The sequence below is a fragment of the Lissotriton helveticus genome, chromosome 6 (genome assembly GCF_964261635.1).
Source record: "Lissotriton helveticus chromosome 6, aLisHel1.1, whole genome shotgun sequence".
In the NCBI taxonomy this organism is placed as follows: domain Eukaryota; kingdom Metazoa; phylum Chordata; class Amphibia; order Caudata; family Salamandridae; genus Lissotriton; species Lissotriton helveticus.
In genome coordinates, this window is record NC_136067.1 from 905,765,782 (window position 1) to 905,786,728 (window position 20,947).

A 20,947-nucleotide genomic window follows, 5' to 3' on the forward strand; every position below is an offset into this window, starting at 1 on the left:
GACCGTAGTCTCAATAACAGTAGTAGGAATTATACAGGATTCTATTAGTTGTTCCCTTTTAAATTTCATTGTTTTAATCATTGCTTCGTCTAACATTTTAAGGCTGTAGCCTCTTTCCAAAAAACGCTTCCTGCACTGGAGTTGAGCAATGTTGCATTCTTCCTCAGTGCTGCAGATCCGTTTTATTCGCAGCATCTCCCCATAGGGGATGCTGCGAATTAGGTGGTAAGGATGGTTGCTGGAGGCATGTAATACCGTATTGCCAGCGGTAGATTTCCTGTGCAACTTCGTTTCTATTTTATTGTTCTTAATATAGATTTCTACATCCAGAAAATTAACAGAAAGTTCACTAATCGTTGAGGTAAATTGCAGATTCAAATTATTCACATTCAGCCCATCTACAAATTCAATGGCACTTTCCTTTGAACCCCTCCAGATAAAAAATAAATCATCAATGTATCTGAGGTACAAAATAGCATGTTGTTCCATTGTCGTTCTGTGCTGGCCCATCAGGGTCTGCTCCTCCCACAGCCCCATGTGCAAGCACGCAAAGCTGGGGGAGAAGCAAGACCCCATGGCTACCCCTCTCAATTGCTGATAGGCTTGACCTCCAAACGTAAAAAAGTTCTGTTGCAGACATATATTAAGCATTCCCATAAGCATTTTGTTATGCTGCACATTGTGTATGGGACGTTTATCCAAAAAGAATTGTGTTGCCTTCAGTCCATCTATATGCCTTATAGACGTATACAGGGAACAAATATCCAATGTCATAAGTAGGTAGTCTTCAGACCACATCTGTTTCGATATTTTACACAAGAAGTCAGTTGTATCTCGTATGTACGAGTTCAATCCTTTGACCCATTCTTGTAAGAAAAAGTCTATGTATCTTGATAGGTTCTCTGTTGCGCTATTAATTGCCGATATTATCGGTCTCCCTGGTGGAGATAGTGGATCTTTATGGATCTTCGGCAACAGGTAGAAAACCGGAATTACAGGGAACTCCTTTTTGATAAATTTGAATTCATCCATAGAAATCAAACCACAACTGCGCCAACCCATGAGTTTAGCGTTGAGCTCATTCCAAGCTGTTTTGATAGATGCAATGTTGGTCTTTCGATAACAGGCAGTGTCCCCTAATTGTTTCTCTGCTTCCGCTATATATTTATCACGTGCCCACAGCACAATGTTGCCTCCCTTGTCGGCTTGTTTTACGACTAAGTTTTCATTTGTTCTCAACTTTTTTATCAGTAGATTGTAATTCTGATTTTGTCGTGCAATGGCTTGGCTTTTTTTGTTCGTCGTTATGTATAGCTTTTTGAGATCTTCCACCAATAACTCCTGATAAATATCCAAATTATCATGTGTGAAAATCGGATTGAAGGTGGATTTAGGCTTGAATGGTGTGATTGCCTTATTGATGGACACATTTCCTGGCGCTATACATGGAATTGTTGTGTTCTGTGCAGTTTGTTCAATCTGTAAATCCCAGATTTCTTCAAATGAAGGAGCATCTTCAACTGTTAGTATGTTCGGGCTCAGGGGTATTGGCACAGTGTCTTTAATACTTTTGGGACGTAAACGATAGAACTTGGTAAGTTTGAGTTTTCTCACAAACCTGTATGCATCCATACGTGTGCTGGCATAATTAAAGGTTTGTGGCGGACAATAGGAGAGCCCTAGGCCAAGAATTTTAGTCTCTTTTGGACTTAATTGTATGTCGGTCAGATTCACTACTGAGGGGCTCCCTGTTGATTGCCCCGTCTCTTGTTCGACCATTTTCCTCTGGTTCTCTTCTTGATCGCGCCACTTTTCTTGGTGGCGTCTGCGTCGCTCTGATCGCTTGCAATATATATATATATATATATATATATATATATATATATGTGTGTGTGTGTGCATCTATAATTAGGTCCTTTATATGAGACCTACCATGTGCTTCCACATACATGGGTATTATTGTTTTCACCCGTTCCCCTTGAAGGCACGAAAAACAAATGGGTGGAAGCTGATGTCAGCACGCCGACAAGGGCTTCTTATGGTTCAGATGCCGTCAAGCGGAGTCGCGTGCAAAGCTTTGGCATTATGATGTCTTTGTTGACGTGGGAGAGTTGTAAAGAAAGGTTTCAGTGGAATGCTGACGCATTTGAATGTTCAAAAGGTGAGAAATCCACAGGTAGAAACTATCCACCAGAAAAGGCATTGCCGAAGGTAAGTAACTTGTTAGTTAGCACACTCAATCCAGACTGCTTTACTTTCCCAAAGCGTGTTATCTTTAATACCTGAGCAAAATGTGAGTGAAATCAAGGAAATACAATTGAACTAGCCATTCCTGTAATGTGCACAGCAAATTGCTCCTTAGGGTCTCATCAAAAATATTTTGCCATTCTGTCATAATAACTCACGAGTACATAAACAATAAGCCGTTCAGATTAGAGTGCCTGAACCATTGCATTGTGGAAAAGAGGGATCATTCATTTGAAAGGTTAATGTGGATGGCATTTTTATTTTGCAGGGCGCCTAGTTTCCAGTCTGGTCACAGAATACCTTCAGTTCTTTAATCTTGATTTCACACTTGCTGTGTTTCAGCCTGAAACAAACACGGTACGTTTTGAAAAGTATTATTTTATTACTTTTGCATTGCTTGATATTCGTTTACATTGCTTACTATTTTTTCTTGTCATATGTACAGGCCTTGCTAGAGGGTTTTTTTTTTTTGCAGGAAAAAAGAAAGCCATGTTATCTGATCAGCAAACATTGTCTGTTGCATCACTTTTTTTTTAAACCTAATTTATTGATTTTACATAGTATGTTGCAGTAATACAGTACCATAGCCAATGGTACATTGTTACACTGTTTCGGACATGGCGTATAGACAGTTTCACCAGTGTCTTGTCAGTTGATATAACCCAGGTATATCCGCAGCATCCCTTGTCGTACATTTGCATTACAAGATCTATCATTGACATTAGCTGTTACAATTATAGACTTTCAAATGATTAAAATATGGAACATAACCTCCCATAACTGCTCACCCACCCAGCTGGATCACCCCTAGATCTTGTAATTCAGACCCGGGTTATGCCTTTCGTTTGTAGAAATATCCTATAGGGGTCATTATGCTTTAAGGACGGCATTCGAGCTGGGCGACCTAATCGGATGCGGGTCTGCGTGGAGTGACTGTACTACGACTTGGCAGGGGGGAGGGGCGGCTTGTTTGGTGTATCGGAGGGCGTAAAGAGGTCAATAGCCTTGAGTGACTCTTGCATCTGATACTAATCCAAGGAGATGGGTGTTATACACACCCCCTCGGATTTCCTCTTTCCTGATGATAGCACTCTACTCCACCCCATCGGACCATCTCTTTGTGCAAAGTGTCTAGCGTAGGGGGGGAGGCTGATTTTCATCTCATTGTGATGGTGCGTTTCGCTATAAGGACAGCCATATCCGCAAAACGGTATTGTACTTTATGTGATTTCGGGCGACAACGTAGTCCTAGCAGACAGCTCTCTGCCGTCTCATCCAGAGGTGCCAGTTGGGTCTCTCACTAGTTGTCCAACTATGAGCATAAACCCACCCAAGTGTGGGCATGCCCACAACATATGTAATATGTCCGCATCTGCCGTCTGGCATCTAGGGCAGTCTGCATCACTTAATGTCCATATTGGTACCAATATTCCATCAAAGAAAAAAGCCTTCAGTTAACCTTAGGAATGAAGAATTGCAAAAATCTCTGCTGACTTAAAGATGTGGGGAAAAAAATATTCACAATTGATGGTGAAAATAAATGGGTACCATAGTTTTTTGATTTTTTTTAATTTGTATTAAAATGTATTCATCGGCTATTAACAGAAGTGCAACCTTGTGGGCATGCGCTTGAATCGGAACAATGTTAGTGTGGTTTACAGTTACATCAAATAGTCCATTACCGATGATCAAACATTACAGGTAGAAGCCATGGTTGTGGTATAGGAATCACATTGACATTTTCGAGTAAGGCAAAGTACTCAGTATCATTCATCATCGTCAACATTGAGGTGTCAACAATATGAGTAGCTGGTTGGCACATACCATTTCTTCCACTTCTAGTTGCTAAGTGCTGTACACTTTGTCGCCGGACCAGACCAAGTAAAAAAAAAAATTCCTCCCCCCTAGTATTACAATGAACATGTTTCTGGTCTGGATTCAGCTATGTGATGGAGATCTTTAGGTGTTAAGTAGGTTCTTTGCAAAGAATTCTAATATATCAGCCTGAAGCGGGCATTACTAGAGACTGTTCATGTCAGTTCACATACCATTTGCCAGTCTGTACCTCCCAAGGTCACAATTCCTTCTAAATGGGCCCATTGTGAGGCTTCTACCTTATCTGACCGCATATCTCTGTAAATGTGCATGTTCAGGCGATCTATGGTGGGCCAGTAGTAGCTCATGGGTACGAGAAGGTTGTAGGGCTGCTGGATAGCTTCGCCAGTTGTGCTTAGCTGTTTGTGCTAGACCCGCATGTTGTAAGAATTGCCCCTGGCCTAATCCAAACTCTTTTTTGGGATTTTTGAATGAAATGAAGGTCTCCTCTGGGTACAGCCCCCCCCAGTTGTTTACAGCCCCCCTCTTTCCATGCACAGCATCCCAATACGTCTAACTGGGACGGTCCCTTTTAGTCTATCTACGAACTCCTGGCCCGCAATTCCAATTGTACCTTTACCCCACACTCCAATTATGGTACAATATTATTGGTTCAATGTTTTTGCTGAGGCAATGCTCGCCAGTTTTACTGCCCCCCTCCATATTGTTTGGACTAAGATACATACCAGAGTCTCCCGTGCAGATTGACATCCCATGTCTCTGAGAATGTTATCCCCGCTCCCAGGAGTCAATTAAGCAAATAGCAAAGTTCTCACAACTCTTCAACTTACGGGCTCTCTCAGCCATGGTGTCTGGCTCACAATCTAGCTGAGTGATTACTGATTCTTCTAATGTTCCAGGATCCAGCGGCCATGTTTGCTACTGGTGAGTGTTTCGCTGTGTGCTGAAGTTGCATAGTTCCATCATCATTTATCATTACTCTGTGTGGGCCTAGTGGCTCTGTATTGGAGTTCTTTGGGGAGAGCGGCAAACACGTTGTGTTCCTCCTATGGAATGAGAACCCCAAGTCCATTTGCGTCTAGGTCCCTGGTTGTGGAGCTGTTGTTGCATCTCCCATGTCCAACCACTTCCAGACTTCCACTGGGTTATCCCAAAAATTTACCTTTCCTTGGAACAGTACCTTTCGCTGCGCCAGATATAGCAACATATATTGCAGATGTAGTGCTCTCAGTTTTTGTTTAGTGGTGTGGAAGGATTTGCACATCTCATGCACCTGCTTTGTGTAGTCTGGATAGATAGCTATGCAGCTGTTACCAAACTGCGGGACATGTTGTTCCTGAGCTGCAGGTAAAATACAGTTTCTATCCCTGAAATTGCGAATTTTGCCACTGAAGGCCCTGAGAGGAGCACCTGATGACAGTGGCAGAACTAGGGCTCTACGAGCACTCTACACGACAAAATATTGGCATAGTGCTGGTGGTTTTAGTTCTGTGCACCCTGTTTTCTGGGAATTGTTCCCCTGTTGTGCCCTCTACTTTCTCTGGAAATCCCAGCACACAGATGTTACTCCGACGGGAGCGACCTTGCACATCCCCTATGCGACGCTTCAATTCTGCGGTTGCAGTTGTCATCTGGGTCATTTGCAGTTTTAGGGCTGTGATTTCTCCCTGTAGCTCTGTAATGTTTGTCTCAGCGGTCTCAACTTTGTCTGCTACCTTTCTCGGGTCCATTCGCAGAAGGTTTACATTTTTGGATATAGCCTCTATCTTTCTAGCACTGTGAGGGAGCGATGGATAGCTGCCACAAGTTCAGCTTGTGACTGATCTGTACTCCCATCTGGCTGGCTCTCTACAGCAAACTCCCTGCCTTGTGAGTCTCTGTGGCATTTGCCGCGGGTAGCATATTGCATAATGGTATTGGTGGAATGCGAGTGTGGTACTCTATCTTTGCCCATGATTTTATGTTAGTCAATGGGTATTAAGACACTTTCTTCAGCTGACTTATAGAAGGGAGATTTCTTAGCTCAGTACTGCAAACATAGGGGGGGGCTCCCTCTGTCACTACAGTTGCCCAATGCCTTCTGGTTGTTCTCTATTAACTCAACTGAATGCAGGCGTAGTTGGGAGTCATCTTGTCAGGCTCAATGACATGCAAACAGTAACTTGCTGATCTCACTTGCAGTGGCAGAGAGAAGTCCATCAGCTTACTGGTATGTCTCCTTGCCAATATTTGCAGCAAGGGGGGGCGGGGTCGCTGTATTACTCCTTCCCCCATCCACTACCTCTGCGTAAGTCAGTTGGAGCACAGGGCCCTGCCCATGGTTGTAGCTCAAGGTGGCGGGCCTCCCTGCGGCAATACAATGGTCTGGGGCAGTGAATACTTTGCGTGCAACTCACCACAGGGGCTAGGGCTCTAGGAACTGTGGCTTCTTGTGGGTTCAGGGCATTTGAAGCGTCTTTTTCTAATGCTCAGGGCCTTGTGGGGCCACGCCGCCTCACGCTGGGACATGACTCTGTTAGCTGCCACCCCCATAGCGATGTCAACCGGCTCATCTTGGCCGCACACGACCCAAGAGTAAGCTGATACCCCTGGCCCAACGAGATGCACGATTGGAAAGGCCAGGTGACCTTATCGATGGGTCTCGCAGAGTGAACCGCTCACATTACACTCAGCTTGCAGTCCTTGTGGAGTTCCCTCACACTCCTCCAACCTCCGGGGCTCAGCCAGCGATTCTGCGGCTGCCACCCACAAGGCCCAAGGGCGGCGGACGACTTGTGGGGTCTATGCCACTCTCCACCATAATCCTCCAACAGATCGTCCCCAAGAGGTCCCCGTCGATCATGGTGCTGGCCGCAACGACGTGGGGTCATGGAGTACAGACGCCTGCTCTCTCAGCTGCTCCGCCAATGGTGTTGCAGACTCTGCTTTCTACTAGGCCCCATCCACGCCTCAGGCAACGTAATGTATTTGCTGGAAATGGGGCTCAATGGTTCCCCAGTCGCCCCATAGCAGGCATGTGGGGGTACCTACAAGGGGTTTTGTGTGGAACTCATGGCCAGGAATCAAGATATAGAAGGATTTTGTCTTAGGGCTGCCGGGAGCTCTTGGGCGTACGTCCTATTGGCGATGTTGCTAGACCTCGCTCTCCATGGCTCCATCATGTTGGCGGAGCCATGCACCAAACGTTAAAAAGTGTTGCCAGGAACAGCCATGATGGCAGTTTCTGCCAAAGCTTTAGACAAATTGTTATTTCTTAGTTTGGCAAGCGACACCTCCATCAGGGCAACAGAGAAATCTACTAAGTCTCCCTGATGGAGAAATAGGCCTCCCACCATAATTTAAATCGGGTCCTTAGTACCTGAAATCTACCACATCTATTCAAATCCTAGTGAAGTCTCTACTAATCACAGATTGGGTGATGCCCAGAGCTGGACATTAATCGAGCTGATTCACTAAGGCACATAAGAGTATGTAAACTTTAGTACATTTTTACACACTCTCTTACATACTTTTGTTAATTGGCGCCAAATGATCTAAAATGGGAATATTCAGGACCTATTCATATATAGTTAGTACAAATGGAATCTACTGTACCATATTTGCACTTTGTTTAACGGGGAGTTGAACACTTTGAAGCCAATTCACAAAGTCATGTGAGAGTATGTTCGAGAACTCCTATAGTACTAACTTCTATACTCATAAATACCTTTGCTTTGTGCTGCTAAGTATCCTTTTTTTGAGCCCCTGTCTCAAATTTTTCAATCTTGCCGAATTTGTTTCTAGCTAGTCTGCTGAATCAACACATTGTCTTCAAATGTGTTAGGATTCATTGCAATTAAGTGTGAAAAGTGTGTTTTCTTTGTGTGGGTAGTTAAGTGAGTATATAGCACTGTTGTGTAGTTTCTGTTCCATGAGCTTATGTATGCATATACATGTGTGCGTGTGTGTGTGTGTGTGTGTGTGTGTGTATGTATCTATTGGTTGACTACTTTTGTAAATTTAGATCCAAATCAAGATGACATTAACTAGTCCGACCTATTCTGTTGTATGGTTTGCCTCCATCTGTGGAGTAAATAGAAGAGGGTTTGGAAAGTACGCAACTTCAGAGCTGGGCTTTTTGGTCACAGGACTCTTGGATGTACAATAAATAGGTTAATACATACCTCTGTGCTGCTTTTTTGTATTGCCTGCACCCAGTAAAGGAAGTGGGTGTTATCTTTCCTGTTACTGCTAATTTAACACACAAGGTTTATACGTTTTCAGGCTGTGGAATGTTTGCAGATTCATCATGCTTCAACATGTTCAGCGTCAGTTTTTCTCAATTGTACAATTTCTTTCTTTCTTTAGTTGAACGGCACACAAGATCGTCAAAACTTAGCCCGAGATTTAGGAATTGCAGAAGGGGAAGCTACTAAAGGTGCTCCTTTGCTCTTGGAATTGGTGAAGCGATGTTGCCAGAAGGACAAAGGATCCAGAGTTGAAGTAGGATTGGTTACAGTACCACTTGGCACGTCACAGGCTTACACATGTCGAGTTTAACATTTTCATTATTGCTGCATTAACTGTATGTTTCACATTTGTTTTTAACACTTTTGAACATTTATCTAACAATAGCAAATAAATTAAAATGCTACTGCCCATAGCTCTTTAACTTTGTAAGTAGTTTTAAAAAAGAAAAAAAAATTTCATAAAATATCAACAGAGAGCAATGTTGTATATAAATGTATTTTTTTTACCAGGCACTCATGTTGAGTATGTTTTGCATTTAGCAGTCATTAAGTCTGCAGTGTTGTTTTATTCATAAATGCAACATCTGTATATAGCATAAGTCCCACTGAGACAGGCTTCTGCTGTCAGTCTGTAAATTCTGATCGGTCTACAGTACAGCGCTATTGTTTAGGAAGGGTGTCTCCAGCCAGTCGATCGCAAGCTACCAGTAGCCTTCAGACACTTTCAGATTAACTCACATCCTTGAGTTCATTTTTAAATAATCACAGGCTCGCGTTTTCTTTTTTAAAGTTAAGGGAAGGCTGTATTTATTTTACATTATTATCATCAGGCTGCAGATAGCAGGGCCTAATATCTAGCAGTGTTCAGTCAAATTTGTGATCCAGGCCAGGACACAGAGGTGAAGAACTGAAGCACTGAGGTATTTAGCTCTTAAATATAAGTCCTTGTCAACTCAGTATTGGAGCGTACGAACTAAATGATGTTTCTTAATGCTTTTTAGTGGGAGAAAATTTAAATGATCAGTTACCTTAATGCATACGTAAACTCTTTTTTTAAATTCCTCCCATTTAAATAGGACTCTAGATCCCAGTGGTTAGTAGACACTGTGCAATATCCATAATTGAAAAGTTTTTTTTATTTAAATGGGAGAAATTTCAAGTGAAGAAGAATATTTCTATGAAGAATTACGTGTTATTGTTTTATGAAGTATGTTTCTCCACTTGATATTCTTCCCATTTAAACAAATGTCTGTATATTTTTGTATGAATATGGCACCATATCTACATGCCACTTGGAGCAAAATCCTGCTGTTAGTGAACGTGAGTTTTTTGGAATCCATATAAACATTAAGTTAACTCTTCAGTTTAATGTGCTCCTGTTTAAAAGTGTTGCCTTCATACACAGTAGGCATCGTGCTCCCAGTGGCTGATACATTGTGCCAAATTTGTAACTGAAAAATACAGCCATTGTTTTAAGTGGAAAAATGTTGAAGTGCAGAAATCTTTCACCGTATTATGAACATTTTTGCATAATATTTTTTTGCTCTTTAAATTAAAAATAATGACTGTATGTTTGTGTTATACATGTACCGATTTATAGGCAAAAAAGGATACTAAGTTCCCCGGAGACAAGAAGGAGGTATGGGAATGTGGAGACAAAAACAAAGTCAGGGAACTGGATGTTCCCTTGTTGGAACTAGGGGACCTCACACACCCAGATATCTAGGTGTCATGCTTCATCATTGGTCTCCTGCTCCTCGTCAGACTGGCGCTGCAATGTCTGACGGGCGCCGTAGGCGCTCTTTGTTGGAGATCTTTTGTTCCAGCCAATAGTTTGAGTGCGTGTGAGGGGTCTGGTGGTAGTGTAGTCGTGAGGGGAAAGTGAGGTTTAAAAGGAGGTGAGTCAGTCCACAAGGGACTTTTATTCGGGTGGCTGACTCCCTTATTAAAAGGGTGGGAGGGGAGAAAGGAACTGTTTAAATGACAGTGGACTGACTCAACCCTCTAAAAGGTCGACATGTTTCATGCCTGTCTGGCAATTCTCCAGGACCTCGATAGTTATGTACTACACAGTGAAAGTATTAATGAAAATTAGAAGTAAAAGATACAACCTCACTGGGTCAATCAGGGAGCAAGCCAACAGGTCCTACTCTAAGGGGGAACCCTAAAAAACAACCCTGAAGGGCCCCGCAGTCTGTTCGAGGAGGTAGAATACCTGGATCGGTGAACAGCAAGGGTGGAAAGACCTACCCCCCACGCGAGGCGCTCCTACCGGTAGTGCGGAACAGCTGGTCCCCATGTACCGATGCCACATATGGTGAAAGGTAGGGTCTGTGCACAAAGTACATATCTCACAGGCTCTGTCACCTATACATATGCCCACATGTTCATACATCTCTCACTAACACACATAGCAGCCCTGTTATAATGCCCATAGTCAAATGATTATGTTCAAACCATAGTATCTGGCTCCATGTACATTATGCATAAAGTCAATAAAGCTTGGCGTGGGTGTGTCTGGTAACGGTGCGTGAGTTGATAATCCTTCAGTAGCGCACTAGGATTTTCCCTGATCAGAAGTAGCTCTCACTACAGAAAAGGTTAGAGATCTCTGGTTTAGTAAGTAATAAACAAAGTTCGACTACAAGTGTTTGTGTTGCACTTCCTTAACAGAAACTGAAAGAACTTTAAGAGACTAACTGCTTTGTATCAGTGGTGGTAAACATTGTTTACCACCACTGATACAAAGCAGTTAGTCTCTTAAAGTTCTTTCATTGTTTACCACAAATCCTTTTCCCCGCAGGGAATTACAACGCGGTTGTTCCAACAAATGCATTGTAACAATGCATACCATTACTCCGCAAGTTAGAACAACGACTTGCTGAGGTGGCAGAAGGTGTTGGATTTAAAATCCAACATCTTCCCTACTGTTGCACATAATGGAGTTGGAATAGTAAATTATACTATTCCAACATCCAGCGCCCCCACTAGAGCAAGTTGTTGATACGACTTGCGGGGTAATGGTATGCGTTGTTACAACACGGTCGTTGTAACAACCTCATTGTAATTCCCTGCGGGGAAAAAGCATGCAAAAAAAAGAGGCATATTCATCAGTGGCCACCTCTTCTACATTAACCAACAGGTCGTGCAATATTCTGTTATATTTAATGCCGCTAACATTACCAACTCTATTGTACTGGTTCTCCAGCACTCCCTTAGCGAGCTATATCCTAACAAACGTTTTTTCCTTCAGTGAAAAAAAGTCTGTAAAAAAATTGGGGTGCCTAAACAATTATTATGACAAACTTATATATTCTGAGAATAAAATGCCAAATGTTTTAGAAAAATTACTTTGGGTGTTTGTATTGGTAAGATTACAATAACTTGCTTAATTCATTAACCAATAGATTAGTCCATCTGATGCAAAGTATACATTTACCACTGGTAGTAGAGCTTTCAAGTTATCCAGTTCCATGCCTAAGTAGCTAACCCAAGTAATGTTGTTCATTATATGCTGGTATTTATAATCCACTTTAGTCTCTTAAGTCCAAGAAAACACCTGGAATGGGTTAGCCACTCCTGCAAGAAAATGGGTAACTTAAGAGCTTGGTGATTTTCCCTTTTAGACTTTTGGCATAGACTGCTGGAGTAGGGGATCGTCTTGTCACATAGCCATCTCCATCTTGCAAGCCCAAAATTATTTTATCTTATTCAGATCCTGTGAACCATGGTTTTAATGTAGCTTCAATCCTGTCAGTTCAAATGTATGTCAATAAATACAAATATATTTTTAGTGGATAGGAACACTTTATATAAATATTTCTTGAAGTCCGTGTGAGTATTTTTATGTTTGTAAAATCTGCTGTTGTAGATTGCTTGCTGTGCACACTCCTGCTTATATAGTGATGGGTGTGAACAATAGCGTTGTTTTTCTTTTAAGAAGAGGCTTCAGTTTCGAGTTGCTTTTTGAAACTACTGAAGCCCCTGGAACCCAAATTACACCACGACAGACCCCACCCTGGATTGTTTTTTTCAGCAGTATGTAAGACTAATTAGGTGTATATATCAAAGCTGCAATGCCTATGTATACTGGTAGATAAAAATTCAGTAAGACAGTGATTGTCGGATGTCTTATTGTAAGCGCATAGCTGGTAAGCTGGGAAGGTGTTTGTAAAGATATACCATTACAAGCTGCAAGACTGATGGTTACAGACAAGTACATTTTTCTGTTTGTAGCATGTGCTGCTGTAGATCCCATGCTATATGTAAACTGAAAAAAAGAGTACTAATTTCTGTAAAGCAGTGGTTTATGATCTGCAACAGAACATGTTTGTAACCAAGTTTTAAGTACAGTTTGTCTGACTTCTCGTTTGGAATGGGTGTCCACACAGTAATGCTGTGTAATGCTTAGTAAATATTTGGATAGTAGACAGCATCACGGGTTTCCCGATGTCTTCAAACAGATTGTAGCCTAGGAATCCATAGTAGCTCCCTTTTTGCAAGATGAGTGTACTGTAAGCACAGGGTGTAGTGTTCATTTGTCTTTGGCATAGCAAATTTGAATGCATTTGACAACCCACCTGGCAATGCCTGCTTTTGAAAATGATTTTCCCAGGTGAGGTTGGCTAAGAAAGTAATAAAGAGCGGTTTGTTTTTTCATAATGGATTTGGTAAGATCATTGCAATAACATAAGAGCTCTTTAATTTTCAAAGTACAAAAGGCCCATACTGCAACCAGTAGTAGTTTAGGTAAGAAGATGGTAAATCATGGAAAGGTAACCTCAGGCAGAAACCAAGGGTGTGCTCAAGGAACAACCCAATCCTTGTGCACTAGGATAAATGGCTCGTCAACTGTTAGAGCTTGCAGTCCATTAACCCTCTGGAAGGAAGTGATCGTCCGGTCGGACCTTCATTTTCAAATTCTCTCCTCTCCGGTCATCAAGGGAGCTGAGTGTTTAGTGATGCGATCTGCTTCTTTTCACACCCCCATCACCTGTGTCCTTGTTTACCGCCCACCTAATTGTACCCCCTATTTTCTGACCGAGTTCTTGGAACTACTTGCCACACTAACAGTTAACAATTCCTCTGTGTTAGTTCTTGGCGATTTTAATTTCTGGCCATCTGACCCTGCGGAAGACGCAGCATCTAGGGACTTCACAGACTCCCTTCTTAGCTTAAATTTTTCCTCCCATGTGTCCGCTCCCACCCACATCAAGGGCCACGTCTTAGACCAAATTTGGTCATTGAATATCCCGGTCTCCCCCCCCCCCCCCCCCTACCCTCACACCCTGCCTGTGGTCAGACCACTTTTTGATTTCGTTCACCTTAGACCTCCACCGGCCCAGGCGTCCTACCCTTCCCAGGAACGTCTGGGCCTGCAATTGGAACAAAGTTGACATTCCTGCCCTCTGCCTTACCCTTCAAAGCTCTTGCCCGGCCTTGGAGGAACTTTCCCCTTCCTCCCAGGTCACCGCTATTAATGTCTGGTTATCTGGGCCTTGCAACCAGGTGGCTCCCCTGAAACGTGTTGCGGTGAAACGTGCCCATAATGTTAACAGATGGTTCACCGATTAACTTAAGGAAAAAAAGTTGGCCGCTCGCCATTCAGAACGCGCATGGAGGCGCGCCTATTGCCCAATCCTAAAAGCGCACTATTCGTCCATGCTTAACGCATATAAAAGTGCAATTCTTTTAGCCAAGACCAACTATTTCTCTGATAAAATACTTTCATCCGGAAACCAATCTAGAGAAATTTTCTCTACCGTTCATGAGTTGGCCTTGTCAGACAGGACCTCCCTAAAACCTTCCCCTTCCCAAGCCCTTTGTGATTCCCTAAACGACTTTTTTTTGGAGAAAATCGCAACTATCAAGGCCAACATGCCCCCCCCCCCCTAACAGGTTTCATCTAGACCACATCCCTCCACTGACAGAGAAACGCTATCCTCTCTGGCAGCGCGAGTTAAATCAGGTTCTCCCTCCGATGTATGCCCAGCGCCTATCTTGAGAGAAATCTTCCAGGCCTGCCCCATTCCCCCCCTGGCATTCCTGAACGATTCCCTCGGGAATGGTATAGTCCCTGACCTTCACAAGACGGCCATAATCATCCCTTTATTGAAAAAACCCGGTGCCGACCCTGCTTCCCTCACCAACTACCGCCCCATCTCCCTTCTCCCCTACCTGGGAAAAATCTTGGAGTGTCATGTCGCCTCTGTCCTCAGTTCCTTTGTGGAGGACAGTGGTTACTTGGCCTCCTGTCAGGCTGGATTTCGCCCCCGCCACTCCACCGAGAGGGTTGTGGTCTCTGTCTTAGACAGCCTCAGGGAGGGAATGGATACGGGCCGCTCCCAGGCCCTGGTCCTTCTGGATTTGTCCGCTGCCTTTGACACGGTTGACCATTCCATCCTTCTCACCCGTGTCAGGGCAGCGGGCATTAGTGGGTCCCCCCTGGCTTGGCTTACCTCCTTCCTGAGGAACCGCACCCAGGTTGTCCATCTAGAAGGGTTCTCTGCTCCCCCTCGTAAGGGGCAGTGTGGTGTCCCCCAAGGTTCTTCCCTCTCTCCTCTTCTATTCAATCTTTATATCTTCCCTCTTATCTCTGCTCTACAACAACTGGAGGTCACTGTTTTTAATTACGCAGATGACCTCCAGTTGATTTTTGACCTTTTGCATTCTTCTGAATCTATCTATGATTTTTATCAGGGACTGGATGAACTTTAACCACCTCAAACTCAACCCGGATAAAACCGAACTGGTTTTGACGGGCGGTGCATCCAGTCCCTGGACCCCTATGTTCTGGCACCCTTCTCTTGGTCCCCCCCCTTCACCTTCTTACTCAGTTAAAACACACGGGATCACGTTAAACCAAAATCTTACCCTGCACTCCCAGATCAGTATGGTGGTGTCTTCTTGCTTCTTCACTCTCCGTACTATCAGGAAAATCTCCAGATTCTTTTCCCCTTCTGCCCTCAAACTCATTATGATGGCAATGGTATTATCCCGGCTGGACTACGGTAATATCCTGTACAATGGCGTTCCGGCTTATGCCCTTCGACGCCTACAGCTGGTTCAGAACCAAGCGGCCCGACTCATCCATGGTCTCCCCAAACTTCATCACGTTACCCCTGTTTTAAAGAACTTGCATTGGTTGCCCATCAGGGAGCGGGCCCTTTTCAAACTTGGCTGTACTGCGTTCCAGGCCCGAGCTGGAACTGCTCCAGCCTTTATAAACTCGGCAATTTCCAGCTACATCCCGGCAAGAGAGCTTCGCTCCTCCTCCCAGTCCCTTCTCCTAGTCCCTCGCTTTAGGAAAAAGAGGATGGGGGGGGGGTGAAATTTGCGGTTCTTGGTCTCACCTTTTGGAACTCCCTTCCCCCCCACCATCCGATCCATCCCGCTCTACCCTGATTTCCGAAAGGCCCTAAAAACCCATCTCTTTCTGCAAGCCTTCTCAGCCTAGCCCCTCACAGCTCTCACCCGGGTTCTATAAGTCCGTCAGCACCAAGAAACCGCTAGGTGTATGTGCGCTTTACAAGTGCTTTTAAATTCAAATTCAAATTCACAATGAGAAAGGCTACTTTCCAGGAAAGTAACTGTAGTGGATAAGAGGGCAGCAGCTTAAGTCAGATGAAGACCATGTTCAGATCCTGTGAAGAGACTGGTATTGTTCTTGGTTATGTTATGTTATATTATTTTTATATAGCGCAAATCAACAACCGGTCTCTAAGCGCTTCTAGAGAGTGAGCAAGTCACTAGAGCAGAAATAATGGTCGGATAACCCTTTAAAGGCTTTTCATAATGACAGGTGTTTTAAAGATAGACTGGTGTTCCCTGTTTTGCACATAAGACACTACAGTGGCTAGTTGTACCCTTAAAGAAAAATAGGCCATATTTGCCTTTTGTAAGTGCACAAAGTTAAGTAGTTTCCATTTATCTGCATAAAATGCCCTTGTAATGAGTCTCCTATTTTCTTTAACAATTTACACATACACCTTTGGATCTGTTGGTAACCAAAGTCTAAGAACTCCTATGCCAAGTAGTCCGTTTAACTGCTGTGAGGTTGGGGTGGCGCAGCTGAGCAGTATCAAGTTACCACAGCTGCTCCAGACCCCGTGAGGTTGGTCTTGGTGATCACTGGTGGATGGAGGTTGAGGAATAGAATGCCATCCAATGAGTTTTTATTGTTCAGCCATTACAGTTTAGCTACAGATAGTGCTAAGCTGAACCAGCACTAAACCTTCACGTTGTCCAGTTGCACGTGACCATTGTTTCTCAAGGCACATGTGCCATTGGAGGTCCTGGACTTGCACAATGTAAGATACCGTAGTTATAAGTTTCATTACCTGTCTTACTATTAGCGGATGAGACGCCTAGTAACAGGGAAGCAGCTTTTGGAATGCCATCACCCTCTTGTTGCTGCATGCGACTATATTGAATATGGCCCGGAAAAACAGTTACATCTATTATATGCAACGGTGAGATTTTTTGCCATGACTGTGATCCCCAGTGTGTGAAGCAATAAGTTTTCCTGTTGATTATAAGCGAGGTATTGTACTTGACTGCTTCTTTTTACCAAGCTATGTGGAAATAATCTCACTAATGAGAAAGAAGAGAGCAGCATTGAGTCATCTTATCACACCTCTTTCTTACACCTTACATGAGCATATACAATAGCATGTAAGAGTGTCTTGCTTTAATGAGCTCTGGACATCCTGTGATTTGCATATATTCAGTCCTTTTAATATATGTTGTTCTTTTATGCTATTTGCCACTGGCCATAGAATATGCTTCCATTTAGTGTGGTCTCCCACATCATGGAGTTTACCAAGCTAAGAATGGAGAGCCTTGTGTATGGTTACTCATCGCATAGTAAAATGTATCAAACTAGTGCCCTTGTAACAAACGACTCTCATATTAACACTTGTTTACTTTGCTCAGTCTTCCATGTGATGGAGGCCAATGTCAAATGCCTGGCAGCCTTCTCCTTTCCATTTTGCTGCCAAAGGACCTGCTTTAAATGTGTGGGAGGATGGCCTCCATACACTTAATTAGGTACTTCCTGCATTAAGATTTAAACGAGGCTTTACTCATGAACCCTTAATTTCTGGAATGATGATTGGTTCTGCACTTGCTAACTCTACCTATTTAAGGATTTGCATATGTTATTACCGTGATTTTGAGTGTAGGTGAGGGAGTCCAAAGCTCCTAAAATTAATACACGTCTTTGTATATTTTGACACTACATGTCTTTGTATATTTTGACTGTAACTTCTCCTATTACTATAGTTTTTTTTTATTTTCTCCAAAACATAAGTTTTAATAGGGAACATATTAATATAGTGTGATGTGTCATATACTTAAGTAATTTGAATGGTTTCTTTTTCTCCTGGTTTCTTCCTGCTATAGAGTGATCAGCCTACTTCTATTCCTAAGGTACTGGGACTACTTTCTCTCTCTCTCCCACTTTTTTAAATTGTAAATTGCATAATTAACATTTATGATCATATTTTTTGGGCAAAGCCTTTTTTTGAATGAGAACGCTGGGAAAAACTTAGCAATTCACTTTAAATTGCAGTATTATTCTTTTCATCTTTGTTCTGGTTGAGGTAACTTCTGCTTTCTCAAAATAATCTTCCTAAAAGAACTTAAAATTGATCTGCTGTGCAGCAAATCCTATAACATTTTTCATCGATTTATCTCCAGGACTTTCTGATTTTAGCAATGAGCGTGAATGGATATTTCTACAGCACTCTTCGTTGATAGTATTGGGGTCATGCTTAAGGATTATTAGCATTTTTTTAATCATGCCATGCATCTGAAAACCATTATGGCTAGGACAGTGGGGAGGGAGGATGTTCACCTTGAACTGTCAAACTCACCACAGAATACTGTGTTGCCTGCTGCACTGTCACACTTACCTCTGCACAACCACCCCACTACTGAATTGTCATTTCAAAACACTATTCTTTCACTGAGTAACCAATCCCTCATTCCAAGCTACGTACTTCACTATCCTATTCCTGAATTAAATGGCAATCAGTTCTTTGCCTCACACCTTTACACAACCAAGTCAAGCAAATGCACTATTAGCTTTTTGCAACATTCTGCCTCCCTCTCGCTTTAAACCAACACTGATCTTCACCAGCATACCTCTTCCCTTACATCACTGCTGTATCTCCGCTACACTGCATGGTTGGCCCACTACTGCACCACCACCCAAACACCACTGTACTGCACAGCTATGCATCATTCCTGTACCTCATTACCACTCCAAGTGTCAAAGTCCATTTTTCTATGATTCCATCACCACTCTCTGCCCCCTTTAATTATCAGCTGTTTCTGTTAATCCCATCCCCACATTCCCACCATTTCCAGCCGCACTAGCTCCCCCTACCCCAATCACCACCCACAACTCTGCACACCACCCAAGGACTGCCCAGACACTTTCACATAATACAGCCCTACTACCTCTCAGCTCCATACTACTCCAACACTCCCCTACCCCCATCAGTAGGCTACCACCACACCATTTCTTTGTCCACAGTTCCTCTGCCGTGCCCTTCCTCTTCCTACAGCATGATTCTGCCTCCACCTACAGCACTCTTGCCTCCATGTACAGCACTGCTCTGCCCCAGGATTATTGCTCTGCCTTCCCATACAACACCGTATTACCACTACTAGACTACCATGGATTCCACCGGACTAAGCTCTTCCACCACTGCACTATTCTTGCCAACCACAGCACTATCAGCCTCACACTATGGTCCCCTCGAACCAACTCACTACTGCCCAGTGTTATAGCAAGACAAGCTCACAGCACAACAGTAACAACCTTGAAAATACTGCACTGTTAGCACCCCATCAACAAAATACCACTTCATTACTACCCACGCTAATACACTGCGAAACCAACACTATCAGAACTTCCAAACATCAACTCTAATCTCCAGAGCATCGACCCTTTAGTAATTACTACATTCCCCTCAACTATGCTAGTCAATATGTCATTGCTTTACAGTTTCCCTCTATTGTAGTGAGCAACCACAACCACTGTTCTGACACCCAATCCACCATCTCCCTATCACACCAAGCAGTGCACCTCACCTCATGCCCTCTAAATGTACCACAATACCATCCCATTTCACCATCATCTCTACCACAGCAGAACAGTTTTCATCCCTACACCTCATTTATATAGTACCAAACCACAACAGTACCATGGCCCCCATCTGATAACACATAAAACTCATCTAACCACATGATCAGATCACACACTGTGCATAAAAGATAATCACTTTAAAAATGGTACCTATTGGCTTTATCAGTGTTTGTTTAAACATACTCTTTGACAAACCAAGTGCTTGCATGATTTTCTCATCATTGACTCCTTGGTCCCTGGAATCTTCTAATACTGTGATACTCATGACAAACCTATCAAGATTTGTAGATTAGTTGATTTTCTGGTCGGAGACAATTACACTTGTTCTTTCACCAGAGCCCCTACACTATTCCTGTGAAACGTGTGTGCTCAACGAAGCTTAAATGAATGAAACTGTGTTTACCATTTCTTACATTGTCAATCTGATTTTATTCTAGGAGTTATCTCCTAAACAAATAACTGAAGCAAAGAAAAAGTTTGAATTTTATGATAAGGTGGGTTTCTCTGTGACATAAACAAGTTACCTTTTAACTGCTTTATATGTTTCACAAAACCTTTCCCTTTTCTCAACCCGGATGATGCCTTCCCATTTCACTTCTCACCCGTTCTCTCTTTGACAAAGCGGCAAATCAAAGAAAGGCCAAGCAGAATGCTTCCTACTGCTTGAAATATTTGAATGCTTCCCGTTTGTCTTGTTATACCTTACAACACTGATATTTTGTGAACATGTATGTTTGTGAGGAAATACTGGGGATTAAGGGGTTGATTCGTAAAAGGAAACTATTTGTAATTATGTTAAATTGTTACATTTTTTCTCCTAGGATAAGAGTGGTGAGATTAGTAAAGATGAATTAAGGATACTCTTCGTGGATCTTTTTCCTCATTTCCATCGGTAAACCAATTAATATTTTATAATGCTTTCCTAAGGATGTTAACGCATGACCATGACACATTTCTTTTTACTTACAAATATAAGTTTGAATTGCTCATAGGTGCATGTTGACGTAAAGTGCTCAAACACCTCTCCCAAACTCATTTCTTATTTTGAAGGAAACTGGTCCCCAAACTCACCTTGTAAAATATCTGCTGCAGTGAGTAGGTTATGGCATCATGATGGAGAGAATGGTGATTCTATGGTCAGCATCTATTATCTATTGTAGTAGCCTCTGAATACATCCGTTAAGTGTTTTTCTATTCTGTACCACTATTGGTATAGATCTAGAGACCTACCTAATTTAATTTGATTTTTTTTAAACAATTTCCGGCATTTTGTTAAAGATATCACTTATAAATTAGGAACAGCCTTGTTTCTCCCATACTACATTTTTTTAAATAAGTATATCAATATGTTGATCAGATTTAATGTACCTACACCAGATTTGAAGGAGCCAATGAACTACAGATGTAAAGACCAGGTCAAGGCCAATCCGAAGCAACCTCCTTTTTAGGTCTCGCGTGGCGTACTGCGCACATGCGCAGT

The 20,947-nt window shown here is 42.8% G+C and overlaps 1 protein-coding gene across 6 annotated transcripts in view; it reads left to right on the plus strand.

Moving 5' to 3' along the window:
* CEP43 (centrosomal protein 43) overlaps window positions 1–20,947 on the plus strand; it is a 293,859-nt gene that overhangs the window by 86,100 nt on the left and 186,812 nt on the right. For 4 of the 6 annotated variants that reach the window (XM_078648540.1, XM_078648544.1, XM_078648539.1 and 1 more), the window contains 5 exons: window positions 2,516–2,604; window positions 8,431–8,565; window positions 17,715–17,741; window positions 19,905–19,961; window positions 20,289–20,359. In XM_078648540.1, coding sequence (XP_078504666.1) covers window positions 2,516–2,604; window positions 8,431–8,565; window positions 17,715–17,741; window positions 19,905–19,961; window positions 20,289–20,359 — 379 coding nt within the window. The remainder of the gene's footprint in view (window positions 1–2,515; window positions 2,605–8,430; window positions 8,566–17,714; window positions 17,742–19,904; window positions 19,962–20,288; window positions 20,360–20,947) is intronic. The other 2 variants (XM_078648541.1, XM_078648542.1) reach the window with 1 other exon arrangement.